At 40.0% G+C, this 25,792-nt stretch overlaps 2 protein-coding genes across 2 annotated transcripts in view; one reads left to right on the forward strand and one right to left on the reverse strand.

The window, feature by feature from the left end:
* LOC119656877 overlaps positions 1–25,792 on the reverse strand; it is a 528,228-nt gene that overhangs the window by 198,931 nt on the left and 303,505 nt on the right. The window lies entirely within an intron of this gene.
* LOC119656880 (general odorant-binding protein 83a-like) lies at positions 11,399–12,459 on the forward strand. The gene is made up of 4 exons (XM_038063544.1): positions 11,399–11,555; positions 11,843–11,918; positions 12,067–12,323; positions 12,377–12,459. The coding sequence occupies exons 1-4, from the start codon at positions 11,472–11,474 to the stop codon at positions 12,392–12,394; spliced, it is 435 nt and encodes a 144-aa protein (XP_037919472.1). The 5' UTR covers positions 11,399–11,471; the 3' UTR covers positions 12,395–12,459.

Genomic DNA, 25,792 nt, shown 5'->3' on the forward strand with positions numbered 1-25,792 from the left:
TTGACGTTTCAGGTATAAAAGGTTTTGTGTTTCCCTATGTGAAGAGCATAACGTAGTTCTCCATTGGCTCATAGCATTGACCCGAGATATTGAAATCGTTCAGTTCTGGGCAGGCTACCGCCATTGCGGAACTGAGCGATTTAAATATCTCGAGGGGCAGGTTGCTGCCATTGTCAGAACTCAGCGATCTAAATATCTCGAGTCAATGCTATCAGCCAATGGAGAACTGCGTAATGAAATTGTTTCACGCATTAACGCAACCTGGATGAAGTGGCAACTGGTGTTCTTTGTGATCGACGTATCAGCGCACGTTCTAAATCAAAAATTTACTGCAATGTCGTCCGTCTGCCGCTCTCTATAGTTCTGAGTGTTGGCCGACTATAAAGGACAATGAATGGCGTCTTGTGGTAATGGGGACGAAGATGTTGCATTGTGCTGGTGGCGTGAAACGTTTTGATAACGTTTGAAACGAGAATATCCGCGATCGATATGGGTTTGACCGATCGTGGAAAAACTGCGAGAGAGGCGTTTTCGATGGTGTGGTCACGTAATTCACGCTAACGAGAATTCATTAACCAGTATTGGCCAGAACATCGAAGTAAATAGTAAGCACCCAAGCCGGCTAAAACAACAACAAAAAAACAATGGTGGCTTGATACACTGGATGGGGATTTAAAGGTCTCGCGATCACATCCTGATCAGGCATTTGATAAAATAAAATGACCAAACCGATTACGACGAGCCGACCCCGCTTGTGAAATGAAGGCTGAAGAGAAAGAAAAAGATGTGAGGAGCGACGAGTGTACGACAACTCCGCGTCACATAGCTATAAATTCCATTGACCTCTATTTTCTAGAACGCGACTTAAATAAATCATTTGATGGAAAGCCCTGTATTGGTGATAGTCAACCTCATACGCTTCACGCTCTGAGTTTAATACAATATTATTATAATAGCAAATGCCAAGAATTTAACCAACATCGAATATGAAAAAGGGCCAGGAAGAATTATATTCTTCTTGAATGGGATTTTAATATTTCACTCGAATGTCAATTATTCTCGTTAATTATGACGTCAGCATCTTATTTGCATGGCTTTGGAAGCAGTAAATTCGTGCGAAATTGCTAAGTTTGAACTACTATAACTTTGGCGTTAATGGCCAGATTTCCATGAGATTTAGCACGTATATACAAAATACTGTCCTCTATGCGGATACAAAATTGGAAGTCCTAGGATGGATTTAGGGGGTTTTTTTAGTAAATTTCTAAAAGGTAGTAATATACTATTAGTAAGTCTATTTGAACAGATATCGGAATGGGATATATTTTGAGGCCTAGATTTCATCTAAGCGCCCCACTCTGATTTTTTTCGGATTTTTAGGTTGGGTAGTTTGCGAAAATGAGTCCTGTCTCACTTTAAGTGCGTACATTTTGACTGCTTACTCACGCACTTTGCAATGTATGCCAAAATAATATCAGTTTCGGAAAGTACAAATTGAGACCTTTCATTTGATACCCTATACGACTGAAGAAAAATTTCTGAGTCCCCCCTTTGAATGTATGGGGAGCCCCCCTTTAAATTCCACCTAAATTTACGCCACTCACTGTATTCATAGGATTTCACAGTTCCCCTTTAGTCCACCAAATTTCGTTCGGATCGGTTTAACCGTTTTGGAGGAAAATGCGTGCGACCGACAGACAGACAGACATTGAATCGATTTTAATAAGGTTTTGTTTTACACAAAACCTTAAAAAGGATAGATGGCAGCAAAATCATTTTTATTTGCATTAACTCTTGCTTGTCTGATCGACGCTTTGGTTGAGTTTATCATCATGGTGTGCGTTATGCTGCGTGGTATCGGAGCTTCGGTACGTCACATACGTCCGAACTTAATCAATAGGGCTCCTTTTCATTAATCAACCCAACTCCATATATTCGCAGTCAACCAAGTCCTCATTTTGCGACCAGTCGACACTTTGACCACTCCCAGATATAAAAAATGTTTTTAATGGTGGCCCAGTGTTTGTCAATATTTTCGAATGGATTATTTGAATTTGCTATCATCCTTACGGTCAAAAAGTTTTCCCACTGTTGAGTGACAACTGGATCACGGAAGCTTCTGGTATTGATTTTACGGGGCCGAAGATCTCGGTTTCTACTTGCGGACTCAGTCCAGACACGCAATTGGAGGTAAGCGACAAAACCAAGTCATAGTCTTCTTTGAAATCGAAACATTCCTTATAAATAGATAAGTAAAATTACATTCTGATAGCCTGATCTTCCGAGAGAGAGAATATTAACAAAAGATGGGAGTTCCAGTTTCTCCATTCGCGTGCACGTATCTTTGCAACTTCGTTTTTCAAAGCAGACTGAACTACGCAGCGGCAAAAATTGCGCTGACCCTAAAATTCCAGGCCAGGATTCCACCGGGCAGCTTATCAGAGTCTTAATTTAGAATTATTTCTTTTGATTAGTTGTACCAGTTTTTTGCTGTTGGCAACATTTAGCCTAGTCCAGGTTCTACTCTGTGAACCCAATGAACCCTTTATGATGAAAACATCCAGGTCTATTATATTATTATTTCTGGTATTGGATTTGTTTTTGCGGGTGAGTGTTTAGTTAAAGCATGGATTCGTTCTTAAATATAAGTTTACTTACTATTCTTGGGAAACCAATTATTCTAGCGTTTTTGTCCTGTTTTGGGTTCAAGGACAAATCCACAAATTTGTGGTTCTGCATTGAGAAATATTACCGTTATTATGGTTTATGTCATTTACTGAACAGTCATTGCTTTATTTCTCATCAGCTTTTCTGCATATCTGGTTCGTTTCGACTGTAGTTTAGTTCAGTTTTCAGGGCAGGAGAATGCCCTGGTAGTTCATCACTGTTTTGCTAAATTTAAGCTCCATCTGTGTTTGCTATACCAGTGTGCTCAGAGGACAGTTTTCCTTAAACATTTCTATCATGCGAAGGACGATGGATCTCATGTGCCTCGCAGGGATTACGACTTAGGCGGCCAGTCTTTGAATTTGGAGCTATAGGAAGTAGCTTAACTACGAGATTTGTGAGCCTGCAGTCCGAAAGTTTGATGTTGTTTGATATCTACCAATCTCCGAAAAAAGTTGTCCTAGCACAAGATACCACCGTGATAACGATGGTTTTTTACTTGGTTTTATTGACAAAAGTGACTTCATTGATTGAGTTGAAAATCTATAATTTTGTTCCTGCAGATGTACCGATAGTGAAAAGCTTTATGCATTGATGTTTAAAATTGCAACCAACATAGCATCTTTGACACCGCGCTTCTGTTGGTGTACAATAGATCAGCGTGCCAGTAGTTAAAGTTGGTTGTTTCCTCAATATAGAATAGAATAAACCATAGAATACTGCAAATTTATTTGCGAGATATTCTTTTTACACATAATGGACTGTTCGTTCCTCCAAATGGACGGGTCGTCCCCGAACTATCGCAACATCAGTTTCGGGACACCTCACAGCCAGGTAAGTTATCGCCTTTGTATCAGTTACATTCTCATATTTTTTTCCCAGTTGATTGCCTGACAGCATCTAGGCGGTGAAGTTAAGATTACTGGTAACACCAAGCTACAATGCAACCTCGAACTTCATTTGTTCCTCAACCGGAATGAATTAAGGCAGTTCAGTACCTTTTCAGGGCAAGTAGTGCACCCTGCCAATACATCATTTAGGAAATAGTTATTTACGTATTCTTCAGGAAAAATGAACCATAGCATCCACCAAATAGAAGCAACGCTGTAATACTTCCAATGATTAATGAGTGTCTTCTCTTGAGATATTTTCAACGTTCACTATTGCAATTTTATGCATTGGTGCAATCATATTAAACTTATACTTCGGTTTCAACTGCCTTGACTGCGAAAGAAATCTCAATTTTGTCCGGTTTGGTATGCATTGGTGCTGACTGGGTTGGCATGTAGGGGTGGTCCGCGAACTGCTGCCACGTCGGGTTATCTTTAGTTGCTGATTATCCAAAGAATCTTTTTCGCACAACTCTAGTACAATATGAGGGTTGGATTTTCCATAGAGTTAATTTTTTCAATAGCGTTATTTTGCCGAAATGCTGAGCCGGCATTATTTTCCAGAAGCCCAGTGGCGGTGCGTCAGAGGCGAGAAGAGGCTAGTTTCCGATTGGAAATGTGAGAAATTGTACTTTGGGAAGCAAAAATATTCAAGAATAAATTAACTTAATAGTTTTTCATACTTTGTTTTATAGACACTTCAATTTATTATATAAGGGAAAAAAGTCTAGATATTAAATAAACAAGATTTATGCAATTTGTATATTTTGTAAATAAACCCCGTTAAGCTACCCTAGTAAGCAACACCCATAATCTACTCCATTTCAAAAATATTTACCATCACTTTTTGCCGTTACAACCGATAGTCCTTCCCCCCAATCACTATGAAAGCTTCTTTTATTGTTGGCACAGTATCCCATCAATTCCAGCAGCATTCTTTGTCCTTCCAAACCGTTTTAAAATCAAAGTGAATGGTTTCGCTTTTCCCAACACATGCATCCCCTTCCGTCGGGAAAGGAATTCCGACCGAAAAGGGTTCTAGTTCATCAGTACAGAACCGAACCACTTTATTTATGGGATGAAAACAAAACCGACTAGAAAAAAACTGGAACACGGAAAGAAAATTGAAATAAAGTAGGACCAGCACCAGAAATTTTCCAAATGGTCGCGCTCTAATTAAATTACCCCGTCACAACCGAGGTAGGCTCGACTTCAATATGAACAAAACGGAACAGAAGCCAATCATGGCGAATGGAAGCTTTAAAGTTTTTCCATCTCTATTAGGTAAATACTTTTTAAAAAAGTGGCAGCAGGGCATTAACAAAGCGGAAAATTGAACCAATTTTCCTTTCATTTTTGATAACGTAATGAAAGTGAATTTCTGTTTTGAATTTTCTGCCTTTTAGTATTTGATAGTAAAATATAAATTCACTTTACGTTACCTGTAGCGGCAAAAGGACTAATCGGAAGGCGATCAATATCTTGTATCTTTTTTTTTAGAAAAGAAAAATTCATCTTAAATGTGCTTGCATAATTTTCGTTTACCGAAAAATTGAATGCACAATCAAAAGAATCATGAAAGCATCTATAAAACTATCGAAGGGTTCGGAAAAGATACTGCGATGGAATAGTATGTGTAATATAAGCTGATATTAATGAAAACAGAACTCAAGGTAAATACTCAACCATTACGTGTACTACGAAGCTGCTTTTCCTAAACAAAGGGAGCACTTTTCTTCCAAAAGGTCCAGATATCAGCTAAAGGCTTTGAAATTTGTTTCAGTATTTTGAGTAGTTTCAAAGTCGTTTAAGTGTTTTTAAAAGTTTTTAAGTAAAGTTTATAATAATGGATCCCAGTTCATTCTAGTATACAGTGAAATAAGGAACAAAAAAAAGCATCGATTAAAACAGACTTTTTCAAATATTAGCTATTGAATACAACTTCAAACTCATGAACATTTACCGGTTAAGGATATGGCACTGCTTCTCTAGTGGGCAGAACAATTACTAAATTTATTCTGGAATTGTAGATGAGTTACAATACAACACTAGATTTTGGGAGATATTTACATGGTAATTGCATACTATAGTGCAGGAGTCAGAGAAATACCCTATCGATTGCCCATAACCGGAGAAAACCACTAACTGTGAAGTTAACTTAAATTCGGGGAGAAATATTTCAATATTGAAATGGGAAATATACAAAATGAACATGTCTAGCTGGCAGTGGTCAAAGGATCATCTCGAAGTATTCTTCGTTAATCATGATACCAGAACCACATTTTACATAGGAAAGAGGCAAATTCAACCCTAACTAAACACAGCCCCTCAGAATCGGTGTCCGTCGGCAAGCTTTTGCATGCTGCTATGCTACCCAAATAGGCAATTCCGGCCAGAGTCATAACATTTCTGCCTCTTAGCGTCATTATACAAAAGATTCGCTTGTCCCACTATTGCCATTAGGGCTCACAAGGTGAGTTCTTAGCATTCCTAGTAAACTACCACCCAACATACCACCAGAGGTAGGATCATTCTAGCCTAACTCCTAACTCAGACGGATGTAAGACGGATTCATAACCAACATAGCCGAGGCTACCATCAGCCAAATTTATCTTTACTTCCAAAAAGTTGTTTTATCTAAGAGTAAGAACGAGAAGACATTCACTGGTGAGAAGGATCTTGAATGGAGCCTAGGTTTGCACTGCTGCAATTTTATTTATATGGCATGCTGGATCCAAACTTGAAGGAGGAGAGTTAGAAATAACGTACTTTGTCCAACCCTGCGCCCTACAAGAAACCCGACAGTCTGGTCCCAAAAGCTGCGTGATTAAACACAAATGCGGTAAAAATAGCTAGAAACTTCTCTATTTTGGTAGCGCTCACACACTCAATACGGCGTTGGCGTTGACATCTCTGGCGGTTTCCGTATACGCACCACAAATACATCGGTTTGATGCCGAGAAAGATGCCTTCTGGTAAGTTCTCGATGGTCATGTGGTTTAAAAGGCAAACAGCAACAAGTGCCACAGGAGAAAGGCTATTACCAACCATTTGGAACGTCGAAGAATCGTAGAAACAAGTCAAAGACACGATCCACAAAGCGGCCAGTTTAACCTTCAGGGTCACCAAGCTTGGTAAACAATTTATCAGTCAAGAAATAATTATGCCCAAATGGCTGTCCGCGAAAAGATACACCTTAAATTAGCAAATTTAAAAGAATGTTAATTGGAAAGCAAAGAAAGCGATCGGTGTTACCCGTCTATCACAAATATCTTTACAATGTGAGCACTCGGGATGGTAAGAGATATGTCTATCAACTTGTCAAAAAGCCGACACCGACGCACACAAGATATCCAAAACTTCTGTTAATGACAAGAACAATGCTTTGCTTTCCAATCGATGAGCCATAACAGAGAGATCGCGAGACTAAGAATTTGTTCATCCTCGACTTCCATGAGCATTATCGGCATTTGGAGTAATTATACCTGTCGGCGCCCCTGAAGCTGAGGAAGCAAAAAAACGAAAACTGGGGAAAGCAACGGGAGCTGATGACGTCGCATCTAAGCTCGGAAAAGTGAAGAACTAGGATCCAACAACCTATCTGACTGGCAGGAAAGTACCACAGTTCCAATATGGCAAAAGAAAGGATGTCCAGCCAATTACCGTCCGATCCGGTTATTGTCAAATACTAGATTTTTGAACAAGGAATTCCCGTTGCAATACATGTTACATGCTTACTCATGGAGAAACACCGTGAGAAGCAATTGCTTCTGTATATTGAGAAAGCATTTGACCGTGTGCCACACAAACTCAATCGGTCTCAATGGTCTACCTCGTACCAGAAGAACTCGTCCGCTGGGTTAAATTGCTTTACCACAATCCGAAAGGTAAAGTGCAAAATGGGGCGAGTAAATCAAAACCGCTTCGTGTCTCCGTCGGTGTTAATCAAGGAAGCTCTGACCACTCCTCTTTGTTCCAGTTATGGACGCTGCCACACGGCACATACAACGTCTAGCGCCTTGTACACTGCGTTATGCAGATAATGTTTTCCCAACGTCTCATTTCAAAGCTGCTCCAGCAACTTGTTCAAAAATGGAATGATCAGCTCATGCAACACGGTCTCAAATTGAGTCCGGATAAAACAGAAGGCACTATCACTGTCAGTGGCGGTAACCTGTCCAGAACCGAGCAATTTAAATATCTCGGATCTATGCTATCAAAAATCTGAATGAAGTGGCATTTCATAATTGACATTGTTTGTGATGACATCAGAATTTGTCCAGAGGGAATTGTTATCTGAAACAAGGACATATGCGGAGATAGTAATCACAAGACGCCATGGGCGATAGTCAAGTGGCCTGAGTGGCGTAAAACGAAAAAGAGCGGAGAGCTATCCCAAAAAATAAAAAGAAACAAATGAAAGTTAACTAAATTGACCGTGAAAGTCTGACCGTAAATGGTGAGGCTCCATCGAATTGTTCCGTCAATATGCGCTTACTTGCATCTTTGCTAGCCTGACTCAGGAATGTGGGAGAAGAGGGTCTTTTGAGCATTTCATCGTTTAACAAAACTTAACGTGACTTTTAACCGATGCGTGAGTCCGAGTTGAAAAAATTCTGGACCCAGAGTGAAAGCAGCGCAGAAATTGCTGTCGATCGGAAAAGTTCGAATCGAATGGATTGTCTACCGTCTGACAGACTTCACTAAAGATTTGCTCCAAGTATCTCATGTTCTTACACTTTTCAACGGTGTGTTCCAGCGGCATTGATTGATCTGACCAATGCAGAAGTTGTGGGCAAAAAAAATCATATTGCCAAAGACTGCAAAAATGACACCGAATATAAAGTGAAGAAAAGGGTGGACATCCCGCCGGTCGTCATATTGCCGAAAGCGGTAATTGCCCGGAATTTGGGAACTGGGAAATAAACCTCAATCATTGCAAGGCCGCTCTGGATCTACTTGAGTAGATCACTTATGAATATGAGCTCGAAATTGCCATCATAAGTGATGCCTGCAGGAACGGTGATGGTGGTGCATGGGTCACAGACTCGATTCGGCGCAGCGGCGATATGGATTTGCGATAGCCAAACTATAAAATGCACTATAAGCCAGTGGCTTTGTTTGGCGTAAATAAATTGCTACGCCACACCCAATTACACATTGTCTAATTTTTCAAGATACGTTTGGTAACCTTGTTCATGACGCGAGGGGACGAAGGCCAAAGGTAATTGTGATTTTAATGAGTAGAATTTAGAATGGGGAAGAAAAGAGGATAGTGCAACGGGTCTTTGAAAAGCTTTTGCGCAGTTAGATTTAGGGCAGGCCTAACAACCTTTGGGACGGATCTGGCTCGGTTGTTGACTTGACCTTCATCAAAAGTCAAAAGTTTCAGACACTTTTGGCACGTAGTAAAATCAGCAATTATGGATTTTTGCCAATTCTAGAAAAAAAAATAAATTTTAAATTAAATATTGAATGAGTCAAGGAGAGGGAAGGGGTCTGTCTTAGTTCCTACACTAAACAGATTGGTCACCAGTTGGTTCGAAGCCGATCTTGACCTTGTTTAGAATAGAGTTCTGCTGGCTTCATGAAGGAGGCTTTACATGAGGAAAGGCGTAGAACTCTAGTTGGCCTTGAGCCCGGGGAGTTCTACGTTATTAAATAACTGAATTTTGGCCCGAAATTTCAGATTGCACAAATATAGAACTAATAAAGAACTACCTTCTAGACGAAGTTCTTCTTTTATTTGGTCTAAGAGGTGCCATAATGAACGGAGTAAATCCAGATGAGGCTGGGGCTAACCATACAAAGATATAAGCTAGATAAAGTAGCTAGTAAATGTCTGAAAGCGGTCCCAGGCTGCATGGTTGCAGTATATAACAGTATGTCTTACCACGTTAGCGGGGACTACATTGTCGAGACCACCACGGCGAGGAAAGAGCTCTCCTTGGGACATAATGCATCTCCGAGACATGTTACGCGTTCATCCCGAGGATGCGCACATTCCCTGCTAGAAGAACTAACCACTGGTACTCCCTCCCCCCCCCCCCCCCCCACCCACCCGAGGACGTGCCTTCGATCAGTCTGACACCGAGCCAGACGAACGGTTCAGATAGCTATAGAAACGATCAATCAAGTACAAGAAGAACATGCGTATGAGAAGTCCTTAAAAACCACAAGGTCGGTATCTAGCGCACAAGAGAGAATGATTTAATGAGCTTTGCTCGGAGGCGGATGCAAAACCGTGGGGAGCGAGGATTGCCTTGGGATGACTCAGGAGCCACTCACGCTAATTTTTTCTTGAAGAGAGGGGAATTTTCAGAGATATCTGAGTACAGAAGCCCGGGCCTAGACGGAATTCCGAATTGGGCCTTAAGCTTGTGCATACCTGAGGAGATATTTCCTGCAACATGGAAGTGGTAAAAGTTAGCACCACTGGTGGGCCTTGCTCCTATAAGACCATATACCTTCTAGAAATTATTGGGTAAAATTTTAAAGCGTGTAATCTATAATAGATGGCTCCCGGTTGTTGAGAGCCAAGGAGGCCTCTCAGATCGGCAGTATCCGTTCTGTAAAGTCAGATCACAATTCATGGAAAGGATAGTATCAAATATTGCGTGGTGATGACCCTGGACGTGAAAAGTCTATTCAATTCGTTCATGCCGTCAAATACTTGGAATTGATGATAGATGCAAAGTTTAATTTTAAGCAGGACATAGAGTATACTTGCGAAAAGGCATCCGTCATAAATATGGCCCCAACAAGAATGATGCTATAGGGGGCCACAGTATGCTTCTAGGTTAGTTGTAGGTACGGTGATGAGTTTCATGCTGTATGCTGTCCCAGTTTCGCGAACAGCGCTGCAAGTTTTATCTAATGCACATGAACTGAGTGCGGACTACAAAAAATAATTGAAATCCTACTCAGTTTCACAGCGGCGATAGGGGATACAGTGAGCATCTATGGACACGTCACTTGATTTTCAGAGCTGGAGGAACCTGAAAAGACCTGAGGCGCTATAAACGAATAATTTTACCTGGCAAATGTGAGCGCGCCAGGAGAACTGGGATGTTTCGTGACCGTAACAATCCAGGGTAAACTGCGAGAAGGGGAAGAGGTTAGGAAAGCACGATTACAGTCGCGCGCCTAGAAGAAAATAGATCTAGCTAAAGTAAGTTGACTCTGCGCTCTGATGGCCAACACAGGGTCCTTGAACGTTGAGGGTGGTTTTATTGGGTGAAAATCTTACATCCCGTGTGCATGTCCACACCAGCGTTTTTTGAAGATTTACATCTCCTTACAAAACCAAAACAAAACAGATAATTAAGCAATTTTAATAAGGTTTTGCTTTTAATAAAACATTAAAAATCTGAAAGGTCAATGGTTGAAAAAACACATGCTCATAACGTAACGGAAAGGAAATTGACCATGTAGAAGAAATGCACCTAATTGAAGCTACATAAATAAGCTTTCAAAGCTAAATTTAGGTTTCACTTACAAATCAATGAAAAGAAAATAGATTTCAACTATGACAGGTTTATCTTTTATTCATCGCAGTGTTTCTACTAATCGTTTATAGGTTTATGAAATCATTTTCAGTCCCCTCTAATTACGCTGTCTCAACCAAATGCATCGATCAAATGATTGCCCTTATCTAAACACAATAAATAATTCCGTGCAAATTAATTGTAGCTTTTCAACTGCAAGTTGCGTGCACTTCCAATGTGCAGGTTGCATCTCCACGGTAGGGAAGGCAAAGACAATAAAATCAAATCGGCTAAGTGAAATTGTAGACAATTACATGGTTGCTTGCCATTCGCAATTAACATCGGATTTGATGGCATTAGGGGTAGGGATATATAAAGTTGAGTTTTTTCTTACCGAAGTTAGTCGGATTTGATCAGTGACGTCAAAATGGGGTATTTATTAAAGTTTTTCATATTGGTAATTTTATCTTATTCGTACGGACATAAAATTCAACCTAGGAGGGATGATGAGGTATTTGATTTTGAAAATTCGGTTTGACTAATGGTGATAGTACTAAAGTTTACCATGTGCGTGCCAAATTTTGAAATTCAGGTCCTGGCAGAAAATTATTTGTATCTTCGCTCTTATAGTAGAGGATCTTAGTAATTCAATTTTTAGAATTGTGGTTCATTTCTTGGCCTAAAAACAAATATTTGGTGGAAAAATATTGTTCTTTTCCTTGAAATTCAACTTGAGTAAACTGATACCAATACCTTATTAACCTTCCAAGCGAACATTCTAATCGGTATTGTCTATAGTATCCCCCGAAAGAAATGATCAGAGCAATAATGACACTCCACAACATTTGCGTAGCTAAAACTGGTGTTACCGAAGGTAAGTAATTCCCATTTCTGGTGGAAAGAAAACATAAATTTGCATAGCATTCACGTGCATTGTGACAAGTTTCTTATCTTAATGCAAATGCACAGACACATATTGATTTTTACACTTCACCCAATCCTCCTGAAACTTGTATTTCTAGAGGCAATAAAAGAATTCAGTGATGGAGAAATTCATGAGGACGAAGCACTTAAATGTTACATGAATTGTTTGTTTCACGAGGCGGGACTGGTAAACGATGATGGTCAGGTGGATTTGGAGATGCTCTATGCCATGCTTCCGGACAACTTGAAGGAAATCGCCTTGAATATGGGAAAACAGTGCATGACACCCCAAGGTGATAATTTATGTGAAAAGGCTTGGTGGTTCCATCAGTGCTGGAAAAAAGCTGACCCCAAGGTGAGAGGGAAACGTTTTCTTATTTACTTAAATAATTACGTTATCTATTTCAGCACTATTTCTTGGTTTAGTGACAAATAAAAAGTGTAAATTGTGTAGTGGAATCAAAGTAATAAATCAGTGAAAAACTGGGACACAAAAATGTTTTAATGTCAATTTTCCAGTATCAAAATGCGGTCATACAATACACAAAAGTCTAGCACGGAACTATGGATCCCTCATATTTGCCAGAAAGTTTTGTTTGTGAATTGCCTTTATTAAAGTCCTTCCGTTTACCCAACAATCTCACCAAAATAAATGCTAATAGTTCACTTGGAATGTAAAGCGGTAACCATAAAGACATACAGAAAAGGTCACCTCCGACGTAGCATGTGCTGAATAGAGCGAAACCTCCCAACAAACATATTTTTTACTGTAATTAAAAGTGAACTGATGCGAGAACTAATATGTGCAGTAACACACACCAAACTTCACAAACCTTCACAGACCTTCACAAACAATATACATGGCGCGTCCTTGCTCCCGCTGGAAAATGCTGAGCATATGAAAAATCTCCAGGTGTATATTATTTAGGAATATATACATATATCGCGAACAGACAGATGCCCCAGGCGAAGGGCTTTTACACATTTTATGTTTTTCACATTTCAAAGTGGAAAACTATAAACAGTGAAATAGTTCTTGGCTTCACAGCGCACAGCGTATCCATATCCTTTTGCACACTAGCCAGCAGCGTCAGTATGTGCAGTGGAAGCCACCCTCCAGCCGCCCTCAAACCTTTCTATTTGCCGTCGTACAACCTCTCTAAGTCTCACCATTGGGGCACAGTTGTCCTACTTCCCTCGAGGGGTGGATTGCTCTTGTTGGACGGAAATGTTCAAGTTCCGCTTCGTAAATTTTTCCTGTCGTGCCAACCGTTTTATACATTTCAGCTAAATTTTATACCGTTGACCATTTATACTCTTCATCACAGAGAATTAGACAACCAGATATTTCCATTGTTATCCTTTTTCGTTTTATTGTTTTTTCTTTTCATTTCTTTTTCTGCTTTGACGTAGAACATGCTAAATGCAGTGCAGGTATGTATGCGTGCAAACGTTTTGTTCTTAATTTGACCTACAATCCGTGAAATTCAGTTTTGAGCAAATACAAAAACTTGTCCATGGAAATTCTCTCGTTCGGTAGAGTTAAGCCAAGTTGAAATTTGCTGAAGAAATGCCAGCGGCTTTCATCGAAGGACAATGGAGTTCGCGCTTTTTATCTGCTAAAAAACCTTGTGTCCTTGAATTTCTACCAGCAAACTCTTTATGAAATTGAATGAAGAAAATCCTTACACTCCGTTCAGTAAGATTTTGTTAAAGTTTCTTTTATAATGAAAAAAAATATCCTTCACTGCAAATGATGTGATACCATACAAAGTGAAGTCTAAACTGCTTATTACAGTCTGAACTAGAGCAGAACACAAAACCTAAGATCCGCTAATGCCTCTCGCCTTATGCGATAAGAATCACAAAATGTCTTTGTGGCAACTTAACATCCGCATAGTCAAGACTACGCCTTAGTTTCAGCATCTTTGGAAGGAACAAGCCTACAGAAGCAGAAAAGAAACAAAAGCCTTTGCAAATTTGCACAAAGTCAGGACTCGAATCTAGGCCACTGTCGTAGATTATAAAGCTAATTTTTTACTCACATAGTCATTGCCTTGCCTTAGAACATAAGTGTATAAGGAGAGCATTTCTAAAAGACATCAGTGAAACTGGCACAACCTGTCTAGCCCTTTAAAGCATTGTTTAGAGCAGTTGCGGATTATTTGGAACCTCTTTGCTGTCTAAGTATAGGTCATCTATTTTGGCTTTTGATAGTTCTATTACCATTGTAACGATGCGCCTTTTCAAGATACCAAGAGAGATTGGTTTTATTAGAGATATTTTGATTTAAACCGTAACGTCTCATTAACTAGGAGATATTACAAGCCCCACCAAATAGCGTTACGAAAACGATCATGTCATTGAATAAAAGCCTCAAAAACGTCTGAGCCGACCCAGCACGACTACTGAAACATGAACGAACCAAACAAATTCCTGTCTGAACATTAATTATTGGGACTCTCACCGGTACTTGCAAGAGCCCTTGATAAGACAATGTACTTGTGAATTCGTAGTTTATTAAACGTTCGCCTCATGTTCCTACATTTGATAGTGGAAACAGTAAAATGCAAATCGACAATATCCCTATAAGGCGACTGTAAAGTCGTTCCTTACAGGATCATCGCACCTTAACAAAAAAAAATAGCATGAGGAAGATGTTGCCCTGCCGCGAATGATGGTGATTTTGTGAGAAAATAGAAGAAATGATCTCACTAACTCGATTACCAACCACTCTGAATGTCGGAGATCCGTGGAGTAAAACTAATCAAATGATTCACAAAGCAGCCTACGCAACACTCGGGATTACCAAGCCTAATAAGCATTGACCAGCTTTGAAATGATAATAGTCAATTGAGGGCCCATGAAAAGACACACCAATATAATAAGTTCCTCGTCAAAAAAAAAACATTAGCCAAGAAAATGATGCTAGTACCTGAATGATCCATTAAAAAGAGCTTTATGATATATACACTTTGAGCGGCCAAGGAGAACTTCCACGAAGTGGTACCGGGAAACGCTTGGCTTGTTGACCGTGATGCAATAGGCGAATACATGAAAACTTATAAAGGCCTGAGTGTAATTATGCGGTGTTTCCAACGATTAATTATCTGAAATAATCAAAAAGCTTATTGTTTCTTTTTCGTTGGTGTAGATATTTATTCTTGCAAACAAGACTTGTTAGCACTGATGAAGGGAACAAGTAGATCCCGAAATATCGGTATTTGCAAGAATAAATATCTACACCAACGAAAAAGAAACAATAAGCTTTTTGATTATTTCAGATTATAAAGGCCATCAGACCAGAGCCTGCACGGAGGCTCATCTGAAGTAGCTTCGGCCACGAAACGTTACTAGCGGTACACTTATACCACGCGCACTGGAATTCCTCTTTTTTTACAAGCCTCAGAAGGATTTCTGATTCATGCACTTTCAGCCCGGTTATTTGTGGTTGGCCCCCTAATACGAGTTTCATGGAGACTGTAGTTACACCCAAGCAGACAAAGAGAGCTTCAGGACTCAAACGAGGAATTGCTTTTCAACTCGGAGCCATACTACTAAGTTCGGTAGAGATTTAGGTATGTCTTGCATCCATCAATATGAATGCTGAACCATGCACTCACTACAGAATGGTACCTTGTTGCTTGTCACAGCAGTGCCCTAATTGTCGTCACGAAATCAATCCGCGTCTTAAGAAGCCCGTGGGGTTAAGTCTGTTCGACAGGTACTTGTGTGAAACCACCAAGACTAACTGACAATGCTACAGAAATTTGAGAAAGCAATCAAATGAGTGAAATCAGAGAAAGCAACGGGACCCGCTGATATTGTAGATTAGCTCTAGGAAACACAAGTCCGGGACAAAAGTTCTTCAATCGAGTTATTGACCGTTCCAATATGGTAAAAGTAAAGGAGTTCAGTACAATGTTCAATATACCATCCCATCTGGCTGCTGCCCTTTTTCGTAAAGTCCTTTGAAAGTATTCTTGGTAAGTGTATCCACAGCATCGTCCAAATAATCGTCAATCAAATTGAATTTGTGAATAACAGCGGAATACCTACGGAGCGGTTACTCGTGGATAAATGCCATGAGAAGCATTGCCCTTTCTATAATACATTGCATTTCTTGACCTAGAGAAGACGTTTTATCGCTTACCAAAAAAAAAACTCATCTGGTATACTTTGCGGCAACACATAGTGCCAGTGGAACTCGTGCGCTAGATTAAATTGCTCGATCGTGATCTGAAGAATAAAGTTGGATATGGGGTGGAAATATCAAAACTACTTCATGTCTCTGTCGGTGTTTATAAAAGAAATGAATTCTCTCCACTCCACTTTGTTCTGGTCATGGATATTCTCTCTCGAAGCATCTAATGTCTGGTTCACACTGCGCTATGCCCAGGATGTTTTCTGGCATCTCATAATAAAGTGGATCTCGAACGAGTTGTCCAAAAGTTGAATGATCGCCTCATGCAACAAGGCATGGGACTAAATTTGAACAAAACAACGTTTTTGACGACTGGCTTCAATGAAATGGGCACTGTTGCTCTCAGTGGCAGTGATATGCCCAGAGATAAGTAATTTCAATATTTTGGATGAATGTTATCAGCCAAAGATAAATGCATCAGTGCAATTTGGATGGGGTCTACAATTGGCGCTCTCTGCAATCGACACATCAACGAATACTTCAAATCTGAATTTGACAGCAGTTTCGTCCTTCTTGTCGTACTTTGTCGTTTCAAGTGCTGACGAACTATCAAACACTGTAAACGCCACCACGGTAACGGAGACCAAAGACGTATTGGTTCGTGCGGTCGTGTGGTCGTGTAATTCGCGCTGGGAGGAACTCATTAGCTTGGATTGACCTGAGCATCACAGCCAATGGGAAACAACCAAAAGGACGGCCGAAACAATGATGGTTTGATATACTAGATCAAGATCGCCGAGAAAAATGGTGCAATCGATGAAAACGAGCTGATCCTTGTAGTGTCGGCGGCTTTGCGACATGGTCGATATTTTATTTGTCTTTTTCAAATATTCCTTCTCCCATTGTAACCCAATTACCCCTCAAACTTGCTCATATTACCTATAATTGGATTCAGGTAAAGCGATTAGCGACGGTTGTAGTTGTTGCTTTTGCTGTGCCGACTTGGAATATGAAATTCAAAACAGGGGTCGCCAAAAGTAAAAATTAGCGGGACCGAGACCGGCTGACAGCTAATTAGCTGGATGTAGCGCGGAAGATTATTTTTGTCGGTGGAGGAGTGCAGTTTGGGGACAGGAGGTTGGAAGAATCGATGTTAAAAGTTAATCGCGAGGAAAGTCAAAGAAATGAGTTTTCTCTGTTCAGTGACCAGACGTGGAGACACGAATTACTTAGGTGATTTCTAGACCAGTTTCAATTTTGTGGAACAAGCTGCTATCGACTACTACATAGCATTCAACACTTCAAACGAAACCAAAGCAATCATCAAGAATATTCTCATTCTGGTTGCACGACAAAAAAACTTACATAATTTCTAGTGGCTAAAGTGGATCAGTACTTACGGGCGGACCTCCACGGTCAATTTCGCCATCTTTTTAGGTTTTTGGGCTACTTTTTCTTTTTGGTCATCTCTGGCCACTAAGGATGTTCGTCGGATCATTGCCCACTCACATTTTGTGATTGCACCCCGGTACTGAATGAGGCAAAAGGCAAAAGAAGAAGAAATCGTAGACTATTGTCTGCCACTAATGGAAAGAGAGCACCAGTCAGGTCCACATATTTGAAGCTTTCGCAAAGAATCCGTCGACAGTCGCTAGTTGCAGAATGTGGGCCAGACTCTTTAGTACGTCGCTCCCTCCTCGTACGACGAAATGAAACACAAAGTCTTAAAGAGTAAAAAATTGCAGTTTGGCCTTTCAGGTACAAAAACCTTTTAAAATATGTTATATCAAGGGGTAGTAGTAGCAAAAGCGCAATTTCAAATTACTGTAATTTTGTTACCTGCAACAGGCTTTGCACCAAATTTTGCAATATTATAAACTGTATTAGCGACTTGCTTGTTTTGCATATTTAGAAAATAACTCCTAACTTTGGCCGGCTATGGCAAAATAAATTGCAGTGGGTGGGTCACTTAATATGTAGGACTTGAGGATGACCCATTCTAGAAACTCTTAAAGGGTAATATTTATGGTAGAAAAAGTAAGCGTGGCAGACCCTTTCTCAGATGGAGCGATGACGTAGGCTCGGACGCCAGAGAGCTTGTAGGGATATAGAATCCGTGGAGATCAGTACAAAATCGGAATATCTAGAGGTCTTTACTAAAGCATGCCTAAACCGGATACCGGTTTCTGCGATGTTGATGATGATGGTAATTGCACGGCTAAGATGTTCCTTATTTTGCACTGAAATTTTGCAGTCAATATCATTACGTGTTGAGCTCGACTAGTCGGTACTGACTCAAGTCATACTCGAAAAGTACAAATTCCCAGGTTCCTCATAGACGATAGCCACTTGCTTTCTTGTTCAGCGGATCCGTAAGATCGCGCCTGGAGGATACAATAAGCATTAATCTGATACCGGGGTTACGCCAACTCTCGGCAGACTTTCTTGAGTGCAATAATATATTGCTGCACCAGTTAAGTCTTTGAAATTCTCGCTAAAGTTGGAGCAAGTGAGCACTGCAGGAAGCTTCGATATTGTAGGCGGGGAGCCTTCCAACATTCTGGATTCTAACCGTAATCTATTATCGAAAGAGGAAAGTCTTGGCTGGCATTATAGCTACTTTTGAAGCTTAATAAAGTTCCAGAATAACATTGCTAGGGCACAAATCTGCACCTATGTTACTAGAAAGAGGGAATACTCAGGAGAACTCATTATCTTAGTGGATCATCAATAGTGTCAATAGTGAATACTTTTGACTCCAGAGAAAGATGTTTAGATCATTCACTCAGACTGCAGTGACTCTTTGCTACCCTTCTATCAAACAGGAACTTAGGAGAAGGAAGAAATACATGAATGGAGAGATAATTGAGAAAAAAAGTGTTCATAATATTAATTTGGCAAACTAAGATGCATTAACCTATCTGAAATTAAAAGGATGAGAATTTCTTGATGGATTTTTTAGGCAACACCAAAGTAAGCTGGCGGAAATGTCAAAAGCCTATGCCAAGTTCGAAAGCCCCTGATAGTACCCCCGATATGTGTTCCAGACTCTTTTAATAAAAATAGCTGAGTATCATGATGTTAACGATGTTTCAAAGGCAAATTTGGAGATCAAAAAATCACATCTTCCACTATTATTCTATTAAAAGATTGTAATATTTAGTCAGTGGCAATAGTATCCAGGACTTAGTGCATGATACAGTAAATTTCTCCTTAACTCCGCCAAGGACGCACTTAAGCTGAGTAAAGTCTTCAGGTTTGAAGTTTTCCGCGGAATTATCCTTTGCAAATCCTTCATCAATTTCGAGACGACTTTCGAAAACATCAACAAAGAGTGTACGTATGGAGGTATTTCGGAGAATCTAATAGTTGTTCATTTCTAAAATATAGGAAGAATTTGTAGTTGGAAGCAAAGTACAATATAGCTATATTCTGTCTACTGCTTCCATCTCGTTACAACTCACTTGGAGTTTTTGCCTCCAGCTAGTTCATGATGCTCTCCAGCCTTGAGAGCAATTGATTACTTACTCTTTTTCGGTGGCTTTCCTTGTGGTTGATTTCCAAGAAATGTGACCTGAAAATTCGCTTTGCTATCAATCCTAATAAATTTCTTTCGCGATGTTGGATGTCCAATCCGCTGCTACAGAAGCGAGACTTGCACGAATAAGTCAAGCATTGGAGCGGGCAATAAATCTAATGAGGGGCAAGCCGTCAAGCGAGCTAGGTACAGTGAGGGAGGATAACCTATGGGAAGCTAGATTCAACAGGGGCCTCTTATATAATGAATCAAAAAACAAACAACAAACAAACAAATATGGGTATCCATTTATATGAAAGCATTAACAATTCAGCAAGAACTAGAAAGATTCTGGGAAGAGCTCCTACACTTTCTTCGTCGGAACCGAATCTAGAGTTACTAGTCCAAACGCATTCCCCCACTATTGAGCTGTAGCAACGCCAGTCATTTAAGGAAATAATAATAATATTGTCGAGCGACGTGGCATTCCGTCTTAAAAGACGATAAACAATAGTATGTCGTTTAAACCTACAACGGGCAAGAACTTTATTATCTTGCCTACTTCAGTGTATTATTATTATTATTAAGTATTAAGTATTCTCCGAAGTGCAAGAACCTATTTGGCAGCGCCGGACACTGTGCTAGAACATGTGTGGAGGTTTCATCACCCTCCTCACAAAATCCACAGACATTGTCCGTAGATATCACTAGCTTCCCTGGGTGATAGTTTAGCCTGCAGTAACCAGCGAGTACTGCCACTATGCTCCGGACTCTACTGGTTTAAACAATTTTTTGAGCGCTTGAGTTTGTACATGTACACTCTGGACTGTTCCTTTCCTGGTAAGTTACTTCAGTAAAATTGTCTCAGCCGTTTCCCTTAATTTGTCAATGTCAAAGCCATGGATCCATTTCTTACTTTAAAGAATAGTTCTAGACCGTATAGCGACGCCGCACCTGCCTTATTGCCTTCGAACCCAATGTGACTGGAAACCCCGGGTAGATATACCTTATTGTGTAAGCCAGGTGATCAATCTATTAAAGCATTCCGATATCAGTTTGAAATTTACCTGGTCGGACCTAAGTGCCTCAATAGTGGCTAGACTGTCGGTTAGAATGCCCTGTCCCTTTAAGACTGAAGGAGCCATATCTGTCTGCGGCATATTTTTCCACCTGCTGGTGTGCTTACGCATTGGTTCAAAGTGCAGTTTCTTTGGACCAGTGGCCCCGGCGCCTGCTCTCACTGCCGTAAGGAATCCATCAAACTACAACTGATTGTCAAGCCGCATTTCAATACCAAGTTCCCCCAGTTTAAATTTCCCTTGTTATCAGGAATTTGGGATGCCGCCTAAAAAAATATCAATTCTTTTTCGATTTAGGCAGTTGCTCGCCTCACTGGTACTCCTAGACATTCTGAAAATCGCCCTCCGTCGCTGCATCTGTATATGCAAATGGAAAGATGCATTCGACAAGTTTGGCAAATGACATTTTTTCTGGGTGATTTCAGTGGTTTAAAGGTTCCCACTGCCTAGATTACGGTAGTTTCCGAGCATATGCTCTTTCGCGAGTTTCCAATAAACTTTTTTCCTACTTCTTTCTATTAGTTGGGAAATCACACAGGATGCTATTGCTTTCTGCCCTGGGGTAGGAGATAAATATCCCTTCTTTCTTCTTCAGACAGACAGAAGATATTGGCTAGTCTTGGACTATCGCTTTGTATAGCTTGGATGCTTCTGAGGTTTTGTTCTATTCCTTCATAAATTTCCCTGAAGCTACTTCGTTTTGCTTCCCTAATCGAGGATAAAAGTCAGCCCTGTCAAATATAAATCATTTGGCCGCTACTCTTCGGAATAAAGTCATGCTCCAGAAACAGAGAGAAACGAGCCGAAAATTGAAATACGAGTCCAGCGGACACAAAGTAACGTGTCCCGACTGGGAGAAGAGACACATAGGATAAACCAAAAGATCGGTTTTGGTACGACGAAGAAGACACGCGAAAGAAGTGAAAATGGCCAGAAAAAAAAGAAATAGCCACATATCCAAATTCAATAGTAACACGGGATATCACGCAAAGAAGAGAGAGGTAACAAATGAAGCACTTTCCAGCCACCAAAAGTACAATATCCTTAAGTTCCTTTCTAGACCCAATCAAAACACCATAGCAGAAGGCAGACCCAATATTAACAGATGGCAGTGTACTGAAGAAATGCACAACTGGTGTTCGAAATGAGCATCTACGATTAACAAAAATTAATATCCGATCGTAGGAAAAAACAACTTTTTACTTTGATCAGAAAATTTCTGAGGACTGCACTCTACTCACGCATGCAATACTTTCCGGCAGATGCGTGCACATAGTTTTCACACCGAAAAGAGGTACACGTGGCAACGAGCGGGCAAAACCTTGTTCACCAATTAGGCTGAACTTCTTCTCACTTGAAGACTCTAGAGTGCCGTCACTCATAGATACTAAAGGACGACTATTGGTCGCTTCTCTCGTAGTCTCAGCACCCCTACTTTAAATATACAGAGGATAGCTCTTGGATAGGCAATTACCATCGAGGATGCTATCGCCGGAATAAGATTGGAGGGTTATCGATGTAAATTGATAGTATCTATGTGAAGAACTAGTAGGGGACGTTCAGGGTGACCCCATCTCTCCAATGTTTTGGTTGATAATGACCCATGAAATTCTACTGGTACTGAACAGAAGCCAGGTGAAGGTGATGGTGTGTGTCGACGTCTTGTTGATACTGGTGTGTGGTTTGTTCGACTCTTTTAAAAGCAAGATTAAAGAGACCGCCCTGCAAAGGTGTGCTTCAGGAGTGCTAGGTAAGGATTCTGTAGAAATCCAACCAAAACGGACTTGAGGCTGTTTTTGTCAAAGATAAGGATATCTGTAACTGAACAGCGAAAGGTTGTCATTTTCCTACAATGTAAAGTGTCTGAGTGAGTCTCTTGAATTCCAAGTTAAATTGTGATGATAGTTGGCGCTGCGCAGAAATTACTCAACTGGCCTTCCATATTAAATCGTGATACACTATCCCAGTGAGTCAAGATGCCATTCCGCCATAGTAATATCTAAGATTAAATATCTCGGGATCTCTGCGTTTCTTCAATGGTCGGGGCGATGTTGTTGAATTAGCAAATACATAGACTGGCCAGGTGAAACGCGTGCAGATTTACAACGATATGCACATGCTACTGGCCTACATGGGATCATGCTGCCAAACAAGCATATCCCACATTTCGCACTGTTGCGGAGAGGAGGGGGAAACCCTGAGGTATCTACTTTGAGATTGTGGAGCTGTAGCTACAACTAGGTAGCGAACTCTAGGCAAATAATTCTTTTGTCACCTTAAGGCGATTTCAGGAGGTAAGAGGTGGCTATAAGGATGGGGGATTTAGATTTTGCTTCTCTTGTCTCTCCCACAGCAATTACGATCTTAGGAGCTTCTGACACCAAAACGATGCCCCATTGCACACACTTGGGCTCCTTTGAGCGGCCACTTATACATATATCTAAATAGCCTGAACTTGCTTCAACGTTCGTTTGGAATTGATACATTGGCATGGAGGAAAGTTATGGCTAAATTTTTATATAGCTCTCTCATTCTAAATGCAAATGAAATAATTTTTTCTATCATATGAACACTTAAAAAACACATATAGTTCCTTCCCCATCCCCAATAAAACAACTGAAAGATCCTCGTTTGAAATGAATAAAAACGAATTCGCATATGCTGAATTTATATCTCCTGTCTACCGTCATCAATAATAGGCGAACCAATCTAAAAAAAAAACCATAAGGGCGAGCACGTTCTTTCTCTAAATAACAGCTTCATTTTCAAGGACTCCACTCCATCGGACTCACATCTCACTCTTCTTATGACCAACAACGATAGAAACCAACACCGACCAAAATAACAATAAAAAAATGTTGAAAATACGATGACCGTCATCATTTCATTTATGAGATACTTGAAATTTTTCACCTACACCTGCCGCCATAGAAAATATATTGATATTTATCCTGCGACAGTCCAAAAACGTATCTACTTGCTTCCAACACATGAGCGTATTCAGTTCAATATCGCCAATGTAAAGGATTTAACTAAGCATAAGTGGAGAAAAGCTTTTAAGAGGAATCAATATTTAATTTTCATGCGGTCAACGTTACAAATGTGCCTTGGACATGTTTCAGAGACGTACGTGAAAATATGCTCCAGGACTTTCCTATGCTCTTTTTTGCACAGAGAGAAAGTGGAAAATATTGACTCTGTACAACACCGAAATAACAGAGCAGCAGTTTTTTTTTTCTAAAAAAGGAAACTCGTCCGCTGGAAATAGGATTTTGCTGGTAAACGAGCACAGCTACTAGGACTGTATTTATTTCTACAGGAGAAGAAGAAAAAAACTGTGTGGAAATCCAAGGTTCCAGATATCATATTCAAGGATAAACTTCTAAAGAACCTATTTTAAGGATGTAACAGGCAGTACGATACTGTACAGATTAGTGAAATATGTACAAGCTTAATAAATTCAAAGAGTATTTCAAATGGTTCATTAAGCTCGTACTGAATTTCAGTCTAGAACTCAAGAACTATTAGCATCCTTAAAATTTGTAACTAGGCAATTTCGTTATTGACATCTGTAAAAAATAACAAGTCGGAATACCGGAAGCTCGCGCTTCGGGTATAAAGGTTTTGTGTTCATCTTATGTAAGAGACGCACATTTCTCTGTCCGTATATAGCTACAAATCCAACATAATCCTTCATAGTTTTCCAAACTACGAGACATACGTACATATTAGAGCCATAGATATCATGCTCACCCTAAACAAACAAACTGCCTATTACCTGCCGTACACATATATGCACATATCTAAATTTATCGTACCCATATTTCCGATTTACGTCTTATATCTATCTGAATTAGGCACTAGCCGCAAAGTTCATTAGCACGCATATATTATATACCTACATATACACATGTCTGGTTGACAAATAACTAAAAAACTAAAACAAAATAATTGTCTGCGACCCAATTCATAAAAATTCATTTCGTTGTGGTATTGACGAATTGATATGTGATGATGACGTCATGCGGGTTGTAGAGTGCACGAAATTCACAAAAAATTGTAAAGTTTCACCCCCAATAACTTTGTTAATAATAGTTGGATTTTCTTCAAACTTGCCCAAACTGTGCATTATATTCTTCGTTACACTCATGCCAAATTTTGTATTTCTGGGATGAACATAAGGGGGGGTGCCGGGTAAATTTCTAAAATGTGGAAATATACTATTATTAACTTTATTTGTGCAGATATCGGAACCGGATATATTTTGAGGCCTAGATTTCGTAGAGATGCACCACTGTGATTTTTTCCAGATTTTTCGGTTGGATAGATTCTGAGAACGAGACCTGTTACACTTTTTGTGGGTCATATTTTCAACCCTGACTCCCCTATCTTTCATCTAATATCAAATATTGAACCAGATTCGAAAAGTACTAATTGAGACCTTTCATTTGATACCCTACTTGGCTACATTCTGTGAAAAAAAAATTTGCACCCTCCATTCACATGTACGGAGAGCCCCCCCTTAAACTTAACGCAAGATGGCGCCACTTACTGCATGTAAAGGGATCACCAGATTACATACTCTCATCAATTTTCGTGACAATCGGTCTAGCCGTTTCCGAATAAATCGGGTGTGACAGACAGACAGACAGACAGACAGACAGACAGACGGACAGACGGACAGACAGACACCGTCACCATTCTAATAAGGTTTTGTTTCACACAAAACCTTAAAAAGGAGCTATAAAAATCGCATTACATATAGAAAGTTGATAGGCAGCGATATCAATTGAGTTAGAATCAAACCCATGTCGAATTTCCGGGACAAAAGACGACTTCTCAGCCAGTCATTCAAACCCATGTCCCGCGAGAATAAATATTTCATTAGAGGATCTAAAAACTTCAAAGTAGGTTCGAAGTAAGGGAGCTTCTGTATACACAATCATTCAACTGTCTAATTCCAGGCACGTGTCGATAAATTAGCATACGAGGACGCTCAATCACATATGGTACTAATTTTAAAATGTTTCCTATCACTCTAACTATAAACGTACATTTAATTAGTCCCAGTGTCTCATGGCAAG

The sequence above is a fragment of the Hermetia illucens genome, chromosome 5 (assembly GCF_905115235.1).
Source record: "Hermetia illucens chromosome 5, iHerIll2.2.curated.20191125, whole genome shotgun sequence".
NCBI lineage: Eukaryota > Metazoa > Arthropoda > Insecta > Diptera > Stratiomyidae > Hermetia > Hermetia illucens.

Coding starts and splice junctions, on each gene's coding strand:
- LOC119656880 (XM_038063544.1), top strand. CDS start 11,472: ATGGGGTATTTATTAAAGTTTTTCATATTGGTAATTTTATCTTATTCG. Junction 11,556..11,842: donor AACCTAGGAGGGATGATGAG/GTATTTGATTTT, acceptor TATTGTCTATAG/TATCCCCCGAAAGAAATGAT. Junction 11,919..12,066: donor TAAAACTGGTGTTACCGAAG/GTAAGTAATTCC, acceptor TTGTATTTCTAG/AGGCAATAAAAGAATTCAGT.